Source organism: Calliopsis andreniformis, chromosome 1 (genome assembly GCF_051401765.1).
Source record: "Calliopsis andreniformis isolate RMS-2024a chromosome 1, iyCalAndr_principal, whole genome shotgun sequence".
In the NCBI taxonomy this organism is placed as follows: Eukaryota; Metazoa; Arthropoda; class Insecta; order Hymenoptera; family Andrenidae; genus Calliopsis; species Calliopsis andreniformis.
In genome coordinates, this window is record NC_135062.1 from 17,023,600 (window position 1) to 17,036,782 (window position 13,183).

Here is a 13,183-nt window from a genome sequence, read left to right on the forward strand (position 1 = left end):
CGCCACTCTTAAGTTCACCTTTCCCTCTTTCATAGTTCCATTCGTTTTAGTTATCTAACCCAGACGTCTGAATGGAGAAGAGTAAAATACCATGAGTGTTTCGGTTTCCATCATCTAATTCATCGCAGTAAGTCTAGAAAGGTCATTTCTTATGGAATGTTTCCTGAAAATCCTCTTTAGTCTGGGCTACTGTAGTATCGTTTCTTCCACACTCTATTGTTACGAGTAGGTACCATTTGTTGAAACCATATTACTCTGAAAGTTATCGCCGAGTTAACGATCCTTTCCGAGCTATTGGCGCTGTTTATTCTCCACAATTTTCGCTTGGAACTATAAATACATGGTAATTATTCTCGATGAGCATGAATTCATAGGTTTTGAAGGCTGTGTGTGAGGGCTGAAGCCTGTTCTAAAGGCTTTGCTACGCTCATCAATGGTAATATTTTGTTTAATGCATACTACCAGCATGCTTAACATTGCCACATTTGACTTGTGGAGTTTCCAATGGCAACGAAATTCCTAATTCCTATATTCCTAATGAATTCCCGTAGCTGCCATTGAAATTTGTAGTTACAGGCCCGATAGGCGGAATCATACGTGCTGCAACGTGTAAAATCCATATTCATGAGCTGCGATGATCGTCTGGAGTCGATTAACGGTTCGCAGTATGTAGATCTTAGCATACAGTCAGACACAGTCATTCAGTAATCAGTTTCTATTGATTACCATTTAGATGGATTGCCGCCGGTAGAGTAAATTGTACGTTTAACAATTCGAATTTCGAGATATCCTGGGACACTATTTGTCACATGCCAATGTAGTTGATAACACATGCATGCTAGTTTATACTAATAGAAACTGAAAACGAAACCGCGTTAAATTACAGCGAAAATGATCGCGTGACAGTCTCACAAAATTTTAATTTAACATTCTCCATCGAGTTGGTATTGTAAAAGCTGAACACATTGAAAGAAAAACGAATTGCAAAAATTTTCCTCTGCATTTCCGTTGCTCGTGGAGCTTTCCCCTGAAATACTGATGGGACATCGATCCCTCGAAATTTTTTCCATGATAATTCAGAAATAGTTATAGTACTGGAGTATGTTACGTTAAAAAATGCAAGGAACAGTAATTGAGAAGGTATTCCTTCTGAAATAAAAATTGTAATATCTAAGGTATTAAAGAAGAACGTAATTAAGCTGATAAAATGCGTATGCCTGTCCAAAAATGAACCCTTTCGGTTCTCAATCTTATGATAGAAAGGATGCTCGCGATTTAGAAGTAGGTAGAGGAATCTCTAGGGAAGTTAGCTATATTTCATCTTCCCCGTTACATCCGATGCACGCGAGGAGAAAGTCCGAGCAGGAAAAGGAAGGCGAAAAGTTACGATAGCCAAAGGAATACTCCCGCAGGCGTCGTAACGTGTTCTTCGACTGCTTTCCGCTGGGGTAATCATATATGTAGGGTACTAAGTCCTGAGGTCACGATATCGGCGTGCTGGGACTGACTTGCGATTGTTCTGCCTTTTTTCTTAGAGTTACTCATTTTGTGAATAATTTTAGTTCATTTAAGCGTTATAAAAAAGAGTTGGTAACCTTTTATTTATGCCAATTTTTCCTTTTATTATAATATCCATACCCTTATAATTCCACAGTTTACCGAAACAACAAGACTGATAGAACAGTGGAAAATGTAGGTCACAGGATGCTGATGTAGTTGTACTCTAAGAAAGATGCAGAGGCACAAGAGTGCTATGAGACCAAGCAATCCCTTGTGAGTCCTTGTTTCTGCTTGTTTTCTACAACTTTATTTTGCACGTATAAATATTCAGGCGGAAGTTGCTGTCCGCGCACCTGCGCTTCACCTCTTCTCCTTCGAATTCTTAATAACCTGTGCTCGAATTATCGTTTAAGAAAATGCATAAGTAAAGTATATCAGGGAACTGATGACACACTCCAGAAGTTATGATCCTTCAAATTGAACTTTAAAATGTAAAATGCATTAGCTGCAGCAGTTTATTTCTCATATAAGTGCAACTATTCAATCCTCTTTTTTTTCACTAAAATCAAGCCATGTTGTAGACCCTAAAAATCGATCACCTATCGGCATTAGTATTCAGCAGCTAGATAGCATAGTAAAAGTTCGTGAGATCGTTTTTCCCATCGATCGTGTCGGCGCAAAGCCCCACTATCGCTGAAATATGTTGCTACGTGTCGGAAGTGGCGTATCGCAGTGCAACATTGTGTACATTTAACCATGAGTATCATTGATCCAGCGGAAACGTTGCTGGCCGCTTCAGAGGGATCGCTGGAAGTCTGCGTGCGAGAATTTAGGTTACAGACCGCGTTAGGTTCGTTCCCCTTCCTATCTTCGTTCCATTGACTATCTGCGACTTGGCGACCAACCAATTCCGGCGTTTCCGTGACATACTACTAGCCTACATTTTGCTCGGTCGATGCAATGGTGCATCGAACTTTTCTCTCGCAGGACACTCCTCTCTTTTGTTTAAATAATTCGATCAGCCTTCATTGATTCCGGGATCCGCATAACTCGAGCTCTGCAGCCTTCGAAGACACCCCTATCCTCGCTCGAGATATCTTTCGTTCCCCTTGGTCGCCGTGATAGCTCGTAAAATTTTATTAGTGGATCTCTTTTTTTCAGTCGTCATCAGAAGAAAATAACCTGGCCGTTTAAGATCTCGATCGCGAGAAAAGAAAGCGGTTAGGCGACGGGGGTGGCGGCGAACACCTCGACAGGTTGTAAAAAATTACTTCGATTTCGAGGTTCGATTTCTTTTGGGGCTAGTCGATGTGTGCCTTTTCGCTCGCTCTGCCACTGGGATAATGCCCAGCATTTTCCTGGTGAAAATGAGGAAACGTTTCCGCGCATCTCGTGCAGGCTGGCCTGCCACTGGATGGAATAGGGGCGATTCCATTAAGTCCGCGAGCATTGTACGGCCGCGATCTTTTGATTTTTACGACCGATCAAATTCCCGCTCCGAGGAGCAGTCGGACGAAGAAAACAGAGGGGGTGGAATCCCTGTTTGTAAGTGGAGAGACGATCTCCTCGAGGTTCGTTGAATTTTAAGGTTCTTCTTTCCTCTCAGTCTTTCCTGGAGACGGAGAAGAAAGGTTTCGGGGAAACTTTGTCGATTGCCGTGGCACGAAGGGTTATTGCATTGCAAAATTGTTTTCAGAACTTCTTTATTGACTGGAACTTGGAAGCGTTCCATTATTGCACCTCGTATATATGATTTTTCTTGCGCCTCGACAGGGAAGGGCCGTTAGTATACCCAGATGAGAAAAAAGCATAAACGGGAGTTTAGCTGGTACGCGAAGAGTGAAGAAAAAGTTTGGTTAACGATTTTTTTTTCTGTCCTCTGCAAGTGAAGAGAGGTGTACTATTAAAAAATAGCTATTGGCTTCGATTAATCCTTTTGACATACGTATGGTAAAATGCAGTCGCTATATATCAAGGATAGAAACTACAATTTCGACACTCGAACGAAACAGATAAGATATATGGCGATGCACTCTCTTTACTAGGTTTTTCAATCGTGGAAAATCAATTGCCTCTTTGTATCAGCCATATACAGTGCAAATCTCTTAATATAGAAGTGCTTCCAGCTATCTGTGGTGGCTCGAGCGTCGAGTAACGTTGAGACATGACTTAGTACCTGCTGAAGTAATAACGATAATAATTAATCAACGTTGCTAAGTTAATTTGCATTTAGGTTGACCGGAACGGCAGTGCTTTCGTGTTGCATTTCGTTTGAAACCTATCGTCCCGGTAAATTAAATCCTCCTGTCTAGATGAACGAAACGAATGGCTGTGCAGTTTCGTTTGTGGCGTAACAACCGAATGCAGGTCCTTTTATTGATCGAAACTATGTACGGACAGGATTCTCAGGAAGCAACCGAAGTTACTTGTTACTCTACTGGGCGCAGCTCTTAGTCGCGGACATTTCAGCAGGTACTAGCAGGTTTGGCGCTATAATTAACATCGAAGAAGAGAATCTGGAACAAAGGGTTGGCAGGATAATTGATTTGGTTCAGTCTAGATAGCTTTACAGCGGTTAGCGACTTTGAAATGAACGAGAAGTCTAGTAGGTGGGTGATTAAGTAACCGTTTAAGTATCGATTACAACCGTAAGCTCGTTGAGTGATACCAAGAATCGTTCCGCTGTGCGCTGATGGTGCATACCACCGTACGATGCTGGCCTAACTCTGGCGAGGCAGGAGTCATATTTTGTCTATCACAAATACTCGAAAGCCACATCCTATATTAGAATAGTATCTTATACGTTTGAGTATTAATTATTACACCTGCAGCAATATTAAAGTATGACTAATTTTGAGTCGAAAAATTGCCGATTTTTGAGCCGCTGTAACTTCGTGAAAAATAATCGTACAGTACTGAGTCTGGCCTTATTTTACAGAGAAAAGCCTCTATTTCACATCTCTGAAGCGAATTTTTCCGAGGCTGCCTTTCTATTCGACTGCAGGTTCAGAAAGAGAAGGTGCCTTTTTTCCTGGGATGATTTCCAAAACCTAGGAGCTACAGTAGGTATCTAGAGAAGCCATATGCAGCTCGCGGGCCATGGTTTGGCCATCGTTGGTATATACCTCCCTATATCTAACTCGAACACAGATCAAACGACAAATCAAAAGTGGATCTGCGATGGGTCGGTATTGCAACAGAAACGACGCGTGTGTCTCGAAGGAAGCCAGTGATATACAATGGTGTCTTCGATCGTACAATTTCCGCGGCTTTGTCAAGAAAAACGTTCATATCTTTGCGACGATAAACTATCTCGTTTGTCCTCGGAAAAGGTTTAAGGTGACGCAGACATTGTTCATGGCCTCAGTCTCTGGAACAAAGAAATGCGTTCCATTCAACTGCATCGGTTCTCGCTGCAGGTTTATAGCCCATCTCGATGGATTCTGTGTTTTGATTACGCATGAGAGAACGTTTACTGTTCCGTCTTCAGAATGAGAAAATTATTTCGATTCGATTCATCTTAACTCGTCCCCCTTTATTCTAGTTATCTACGTAACCCAAGCTTGTTCTATTTTCTCACCGTTTCAGTCTACTTCGATTCATCGCATTACTCGACGAATAAGATATTTCAAGATTACGCTCTCGGTTTTCAAGAAAGAATGATCAAAATAATTATGAAAGAAGACAGATATTGCAGAAAGCCAACAAATCGCTGGCTCGACGTTTCATAGTGGATCGAACGGATTCTCGTGAATATTACGGTTCATTTCCGAATAGCAATCGCCCTTTTATGGCGTTTTTTATGCCCACTAAATCGTAACGACCGGTTCAACAAAGAAATAAAAAGGTTGCAAAGGAAGTCCATAGGTTGGATAGCGGCAAGAGAAGAAGAAGTATGAATATTTCATGAGAGAAGCAGCTAGAGCACGGCATTAAAGCTCCTGTTTGATCCTTCAATCTGGATTTCATACCGGACAGGCGGTATTAATTACAGTAATTCCTATGATCTTGTATTCCGCTGAATGATTCGGTTAAAATCGGTTTACCCGTGAATCTGAAATAGACGACGCAATAACTTAACAACATCGAAACGTCAAAAAGGTAAAGTCAAGCGCGCCCATTATCTCGCAGTGGATGCATCGAACATTTATTGGTTCCATGCAGCTCTCGCGTCGTAACTGGGTTGCACGCTAATGAATTTAAAATGTTAATTAGACGTGTTAGCTGAGGCAAGCTGCAGATGCCTCTGCCAAGCATGGAAACATTTACCCTGAAGTAACAGCAATATTCGATTAATCGGTTGACAACAGAAATGTTAATAAAATTGGAGGCAGTGCAGTGCGCGAATTGTCTCGAGCCAAGATGAAACTTGGTCTTCTGCTCAGCTAAAAAGGAAAATGCGTGAATTGTAATTGATACGCCACTCTCTGTAATATTTAACGCGAGAGTCATGAATGATAGTCATCAGTAACGACAGGAACCAGATAAGGCGGTGTCCAATTTTCAACAGCAGCGCCATGGGAACATGGCAGGTTGAACATTGTTGGTGTAGCCAGCGTGGGTGAAATATCGTCTTGTAAAATATGAAACTGGCCGTGTTCCATCGTCGACGTTACGACGGCATACGTCTGCCGCAGAGAGAAATAGCTACATCGTTTCTCGGTTAAGGGAAGAATGGAAGGCAAAAGAACAACAGTCACCCGCGACCTCTTCTTCCGTTATTATTTGAGGCTTCATTCACCTCTTTAGATTTAGTGGAGGCATTGTTCGAGTTTCGCGATGTCAATGAAATAGTCGCTGTGCTAAGGCGATGTATGAAAGAGCGTTTTTTCGTCAACATTACGTTTATTAAAAAACGACAGAGAACAGAAGCATTCTTCATCCTCAACAAGTATTACGTTCATCATAATATTTACAATTTCAAGAATACGTGAAATTCGGCCAGTCACGAACATTCTACACACTTGCATCGCTGTCGCAATTACGTGTAGTGTCTCAGAGTAACTTCATTCGAACAAGTCACTTCAATTTCAGTCAAACTTCTCTCTAGACTGCAAATCTCCAATAACAGAGACACACGAATTCGGAGAGAACTATCTCTTCCTCACGAGTTGATTCTGAATCTCTTGCAAAGTCATTCCCTTCGTTTCCGGTACCCAGAATATGGTGAATGGTACAGCTGTTAGCAGTGATAAACCGTAGAAAAGAAACACATACTGTTCGGTTATCAAATTCAGCAAAGGCAAATAAGTAGCCGTGGATATGAAGGCGAAAATCCCAGCCATTGAGCTGGCGATACAGGCAGCGAAACACTTGAGATGTGGTGGGAAAAGTTCACTTAACACTGCTGGTGGCACAGGTAGTACTCCTATGAAAACAGCCAGGTAAAAAACGAGTAGCGAGAAGATAGTTAGTCCCTCGACTGAGCTTGGATCGAAACCGAAACTCAACAGCTGGAATTCGAGAGTTAGAATACACAAAGACACTGTGACACCGATGCAGGATGCATTCATCAGTATTTTTCTTCCAAATCTGTCCATGAGAAACATGGATAAAAAGGAGCCAATGATTCCAAACGCCATCACTATGATCACCACTATGGCAGGTTTTATCGCGGTGACTTTGGCCGATATCAAGATCGTTTCCATGTAAAATAGAATATTATTTACCCCGCATAATTGGCTATACATGAATAGGACCAAAGTGATGAACAGTGACTTCCTGAACTGAACACTCTTGAATTCTGCCAAAGTATTCAGAAATGTGTGTGAACTGAGACTCTCGACGAACTTCTTTAGTATCAAAAACTCTGACTCCACGTCGCAGTTTCGATGGTAAAAACGGATAGATGACTTCGCTTTATCATATTGTTTCTTCTTTATCAAATGATGAGGCGACTCTGGTAACCATATAAAAAGACCTGCTTGGATGAAACAGGAGGCCAAACTGATTATGCCTGACATATCCATTGGCAAATACGCTCCCATGATACTCATAACGAAGTTCCCAATCGTCAAGCCACTTATACCCAAGGCGACCAGCGCTCCTCGAATGTTGGCGTCCGCTATTTCTCCCAGATAAATAGAAAAACAGCTGTATGTCATGCCCAAAGTAATCCCACCGAAAAGTCTCGAACTGTACAACCACTCGACCCTATTCGCCACAATGGTGAACAACCAGCAAAGTCCATTGGGCAAGCAGGTGAATAGAATCGTCGTTTTGCTACCGAAATAATTGACACAAATTGCACCACCAATGGCACCGATGAGTCTACCTAGATTGAACAATGACACCACCCAGGAGCCTTCTTCTATTGTGATTGAAAGCGACGATTCTGGAGATGTTAGCTGGGCGATGTACGGTGAGGACCAGCCGCCCATTAATCCCGATTGTGCCATGAGGAGTGTCGCTGTGAACAGACAGAAAATCTTAGAAGGGTTCGAAAATATGCTCGAACATGAAAGTGTCTACCGTACCTCCGATTCCAGCGATCCATTGTGGCCAAGTTACTTTACTACTCAGTTTTTCATTCGCTTCCTCGGTCATGGTTACCTTCCTCAAGGTACAAGCTGACTGGCGCACTTCTTATTTGCATCAGAACTGCCTACTTTGATTGGAGAGGCTTTCAACATGATAAGATAACAGCCACCCGCATTTCCGCGTTGGAGGAAACTTTCGAGATTGTTTTCACGCAGATTAATAGTTATTATCATTAATAGTTAGATCTCTAATGGAGTAATACTTTTACGAGCACAAGTTATGATTCTAAAGAGAAATATTCGAGTCTAGTAGATCTCTGTTCTAGTAGATGTAACACATCGCTCTATGAATCATTGTAATACGATATACGTATTAATTTATATGAATGGAAGAAATTAACAATGAGTAGATTGATATTACAAAATGAAATAGTTTTTGTTCTACTTTTAACACGGTTAAATTTAGCAGGCTCAAATACTTTGATAAACATAGTATGTTTTTATCAGTCTTATCAGCTGTATGGAATTAGCGTTTTATGTCATTCGTAATTTTATGGCAAATAAAAACAATGAAGTTTGCCAATCATTTCTATTTTTATGTTCAATTGTGTTCACTCGAGATACTATTATTTCCACGTCTTTTCTCTGTACAATGGTCTAAGTTTAAAAATTTGAAAACTCATTCTACTAGACAATGGAGTATAGTTTACTATAAATATCAATACCAATTTTATTTTGTAGTATACAAATGTAGTATACAGTGTTTTGTAAACTACTATAGCCTATCAATACTTTTCGAAAGTTTCAGTGTTTATGTTATGATATCTAGTTCTCTCTCTTTAGTTAGATTGACGGGCTCGTCTAATTATGAGTAGCTTCCCGTGACATATTTTCTTCAGTTAACATATCTTGAATCTCCTGCAAATATTCCATAAAAAGATCTTTTAAAAATATAAGCTATTACAAATAAAATATAATGGTACATCGATTAGAAGCATGGAGTTACCGATTTCTATTGAGAATTGGGATCCATCTAACTTACCTGCAAAGTTTTCCCTTTGGTTTCTGGTATACAAAGGATCGAAATTACTAGACAGCATGTCATAACTGCTGCGTATGTAAAGAACACGTATTTCTCTGACATAAGATCGATCATCGGTTGATAAGTTCTGCTACAGATGAAGGCAAACAGCGCAGACGTGAGGCTGGCCGTAAAACCGGCTAGACTCTTCAACTCGTCTGGGAAAACCTCGCCTAGCATCGTGTTCGGTACTGGTATCAGCCCGATGGACATCATGATGAAAAGCATCATCGCGAGGATCGGTATCCACTCGAGATTTTTTGGATGATAATTTTGGTCCAGCAGCACAAAGTGTAATCCCAAAAGCATCATTGCGCTGATTACGCAGATGCACGACGCCGCCATGAGAACTCTTCTGCCGCATCGATCGATTAGATACACGCTGATCCAACCGATCAGTATAGCTGAAACATGCACAGTATATCGATTTGAAGTAGGTGTCTATCTCTTTTCTCCGAAGAGCGTTTTTTAATCTTTGACCATTGACTAAGGATATGTAGACAATGTTTTCCTCTAAAAGGAACGAAACTTTCGAATTATTTTTCAAAAATAAGGAGAAGGTCTTTGGACGAAACACGTCCTGTAAAATTGTGTACCTAATCCACTGGAGAGAATGACAACCGTTCCTGGTTTCATACACGTTATTTTCGACTTTTTTAGTATGATCTCCATGTAGTACGTGACAGTGTTGAGTCCGCTGAGCTGCATGAAGATGAACAGCAGCATGATAACAATGAACATGCGGTTGTGCTTCTTCTCTGTCATTCGCTCGAGTCTCTTGCGGAAGCTCATCGTTCGGGTGGATTGAACGAAACGCTCGATGATGTCCAGTTCCACCTCCACGTTTGACTGCCTGAGGTACCATTGAATGGACTGCTTCGCCTTTTCCAAGTTGTTCATTCGAACGTGGTAGTACGGCGATTGTGGCAGAAGTGGAAAGATCGCGATATAACAGAGATTTAGGAATAAACTGATGAACCCGAAACACTTCATCGATATCAGAGTGCCCATTGCGTTGCCGAGCAGCATTCCAATGGCAAATCCATTCACTATCAGACTGACTAATGCGCCACGAATGCTTGGTTCCGCTATTTCTCCAATAAATAATGAAAAACAGCTGAAGTACATTCCGATGGAGACTCCTGTGGAATTAGTTTCCCAATTGGTGATGATTCGGACGAAATATAATATCATACTGATCAGTTATCCTCGATGGCAGAGTGACAAGAATATTAGGGGATGCTTACCGGAGCAGAATCTATAAATATAGAGCCAGTCGGCTGAATTGGCACATATTATGCAAATCCAGCCTATAATTACAGGAACTCCCGAGCATAAGAGGGACCTTTTGCTGCCAAAATATTCCAGCAGAACCGCGCCAGCAATGGCACCGAAGAAGCGTCCAAGTGGCAGTAAAGAGGCCACCCATGCTGCCTGGTTTTCAGTCACAGTCAACCACGAGTCCTTGCTGGTTAATCTCGCAAGGTAAGGAGACGTCCAGCCAACCGCAAGTCCAAAACTGATAGATAACAGGGTCACTATGGTAAAATCTTCGATTGATGTCGCATAAATTTCTCGTGGAACATGAAAGCGCGATTGTAGAAATACACCAACGAGCACGAAGGTATAGAAATACCTTGCTCATTTCTGTATAGCGATGTAGCTTTCGAAACTGTCGCAAAAGAATATACATTCTGGATGACTATTGAAACTCGAACTAATGCCTCAAATATAATGGAACCTACGCGTCGAAGGAAGAAGAATGATGAATTTCTACTAACCTGTCCAGCCAGTGGCCCATTGTGGCCACAGTATCAGGAAAGACTCTATGTATTTCGGTGGCATAATCGCAGCGAGTTTGATCGTTCTAGTTCCTTGTCACTGTGGCAAATCTCTCTTCCCAATTGATTTATACTTTCTTGTTTTCCTAATATTTTTAACGCCAACTGTTCTCACAAACACGTGACGTTCACCGATCAAACAGCGAGGCATGATTCGTTGGAAATCCCTATTTGTCAGAGATACGAAAATCGCACGCCTCCGCAAGCAGTATTTCAATCGGTCTTCTTCTTCACCTTGAATATTGTCTTCGAAAACCGATTCCAAGGAAAATCATGAGTTTCACGTTGCTTAGGGGAGAAAATGGTTAAATATGTTTCGATTGTCACTTACGAGTTTGTTATTTTTCGTTTGTTCTCCTTATTACTGACTGAAATTTGCAAGAAGTGGTTCTAGTTACCGATAGAAGGTATTTCGACGAATGCAGTCGCCAGTCGCGACGACTCGTGTCCTATCGATTTTGGCACGAAAATATGATTTTTCGTATCGTTGATAGAAATGGACACTGAGTCTCGTCTCGATGGTCGCCACGCAATCACATTAAATGCAACATTTATATGTATATATATATATACGTATACACAGGTTGATTACTTTTACGAATTATACTTTACTGCTTCTATGGATTTCACGAACGAGACGAATGTATTAACGTTTCATGAAATAAAATTTATTTCGATGCAAGTGGTACGTTGACGAATAAATGTATCCGAAAAAATAAATCTCTGGAGCTGCAAGCATTTTTTAGCTGGTCTGACAAACTTGTTGATTCTATACCTGAGTTTGTCTGTTATTTGTCACCGTTCCTATTTCATAAATTTGTCTGACTGTCTTGATTAGTGGCATTATGGTATTTGCGACGTCACTCACTCTTTTACAAGTTATCGTTTAAGAAATTCGGAGAGTCTTGTTTTTTTAGAATCACTACAGAATGTGATTAATGTGTCTTTTAATGACCTCATAGAACATACTACGATAATTTGTGCAGCATAGGTTTTCAGTTATGTAACTGCATTATCGAATAGATAAAATTGTGTAAACGTATGTAGATGGTTACAATAGCGCTTCGTCTGGGAACGTGAAACATTTACGTATTGTTAACAAAGTGCATTCTGGAATGCACTCGACGCGCTGGCTGCACGGCTGCGCCAAGAGGTGTGAAATTACTTGACGAAAAACATTAATATACTCGCTACTCATTGTCTCTAAAAGTTCTTGCAGTCAACCGTGCATAATGTATTTTATTTCCGTTCTCAGGACACGTTCTTACAACGCAAACATCGCACTGTCTCGTAATTTTTTCATATGACTTGGGTGATGTTTGAAATTCGCGACGCTATAAACCTTGCTCTTGTCTTCTTAGTAATTGTAAATACTGCTGATTCATTTTATAGGAAGCGAATCGAATTGGATCGCGTGATAATGCTCAGTGCTTCTCAGTTTTGAAAAGTTTACTCGATTCAAATCGTATTTCCGGTTTTCTAGATTATACCCAGTGAAATACGTTCGCATTTCAACAGGACTCCTCGGGTTTTCAGACCGTTTCAGTTATTCGGTGTCCCTGAGGGCAGTCCAGTGCAATCCAGGAACTTCAATATTTGATACATGTGGTCGGTTGCATGGCTGGCATTCTTCGAACTATTGTAGTTTCACTTACTTGACTCGATGACGTCCAAATTGGATGACACGCCCTTAGAAACATTATAATTGAATTTCACTAGGTGTACTTATTATCGAATGTAATCATGGATTTGATCCAAAGTATCTATATTCCTAATTAGACTTGATGGAACTCTGAAGATTACTAAGAATACCAATTGTTCACTTAAATTACAAATTTCGGAAATATACTGAGTACAGAGGTTAGTCTACAAATCTTCGACGATTAATACAGTGATTTTTCTAGTAAATACCAAGCAATTGTACGCTTGGTACGTTGTCCAAGTCATTTGATAAATTAGACGCAACTGCAATAAGAGTTCCTCTTTTAATCGGTCATTTACTTTCTGTAATTACGTGGCTTCAACGCTCGAACAACGATGAAGGGACGAAACAAGACTTTTACTGCCGGGAGAAAGCTGTTCCGTTGTCCTGCACGGACTACTTCCCTTATTCACTTTACGCAGGAAGTTCCATGTAATTTCGTCAGACTATACTCGGTAGTGTCGCTCTATTAATCTCTCCCAAGAGCGCTTTTCATCTTTTACGACATTTGCTGAACTTTCTCTACAGTATCAAACAAACGAGGCGGGCAGGATGTGTTTTTGCAAAATATGTGTCTTGA

The 13,183-nt window shown here is 40.9% G+C and overlaps 3 protein-coding genes across 7 annotated transcripts in view; 1 reads left to right on the forward strand and 2 right to left on the reverse strand.

Moving 5' to 3' along the window:
• Positions 1-13,183, forward strand: part of Dlg1 (MAGUK family member discs large 1) — a 376,826-nt gene that overhangs the window by 26,891 nt on the left and 336,752 nt on the right. The gene's annotated exons all lie outside the window — the stretch shown is intronic.
• On the reverse strand, positions 6,594-8,046 carry LOC143188992 (uncharacterized). Its single transcript, XM_076393580.1, has 2 exons — positions 7,977-8,046; positions 6,594-7,909 (listed from the first exon to the last, which is right to left on the reverse strand). The coding sequence occupies exons 1-2, from the start codon at positions 8,044-8,046 to the stop codon at positions 6,594-6,596; spliced, it is 1,386 nt and encodes a 461-aa protein (XP_076249695.1).
• On the reverse strand, positions 8,841-10,905 carry LOC143180208 (facilitated trehalose transporter Tret1). Its single transcript, XM_076379773.1, has 5 exons — positions 10,842-10,905; positions 10,308-10,598; positions 9,657-10,202; positions 9,022-9,464; positions 8,841-8,897 (listed from the first exon to the last, which is right to left on the reverse strand). Exons 1-5 carry the CDS (start codon positions 10,903-10,905, stop codon positions 8,841-8,843), a joined length of 1,401 nt encoding a protein of 466 aa, XP_076235888.1.

Excerpts from the sequence above, each read along its gene's own strand:
- LOC143188992 (XM_076393580.1), bottom strand. The coding sequence starts at position 8,046 with ATGACCGAGGAAGCGAATGAAAAACTGAGTAGTAAAGTAACTTGGCCA. Across the intron at positions 7,910-7,976 it reads ATGGATCGCTGGAATCGGAG|CGACACTCCTCATGGCACAA; the intron begins GTACGGTAGACA and ends GTCTGTTCACAG.
- LOC143180208 (XM_076379773.1), bottom strand. The coding sequence starts at position 10,905 with ATGCCACCGAAATACATAGAGTCTTTCCTGATACTGTGGCCACAATGG. Across the intron at positions 9,465-9,656 it reads CATTCTCTCCAGTGGATTAG|CTATACTGATCGGTTGGATC; the intron begins GTACACAATTTT and ends TGCATGTTTCAG. Across the intron at positions 8,898-9,021 it reads CCAAAGGGAAAACTTTGCAG|GAGATTCAAGATATGTTAAC; the intron begins GTAAGTTAGATG and ends GAATATTTGCAG.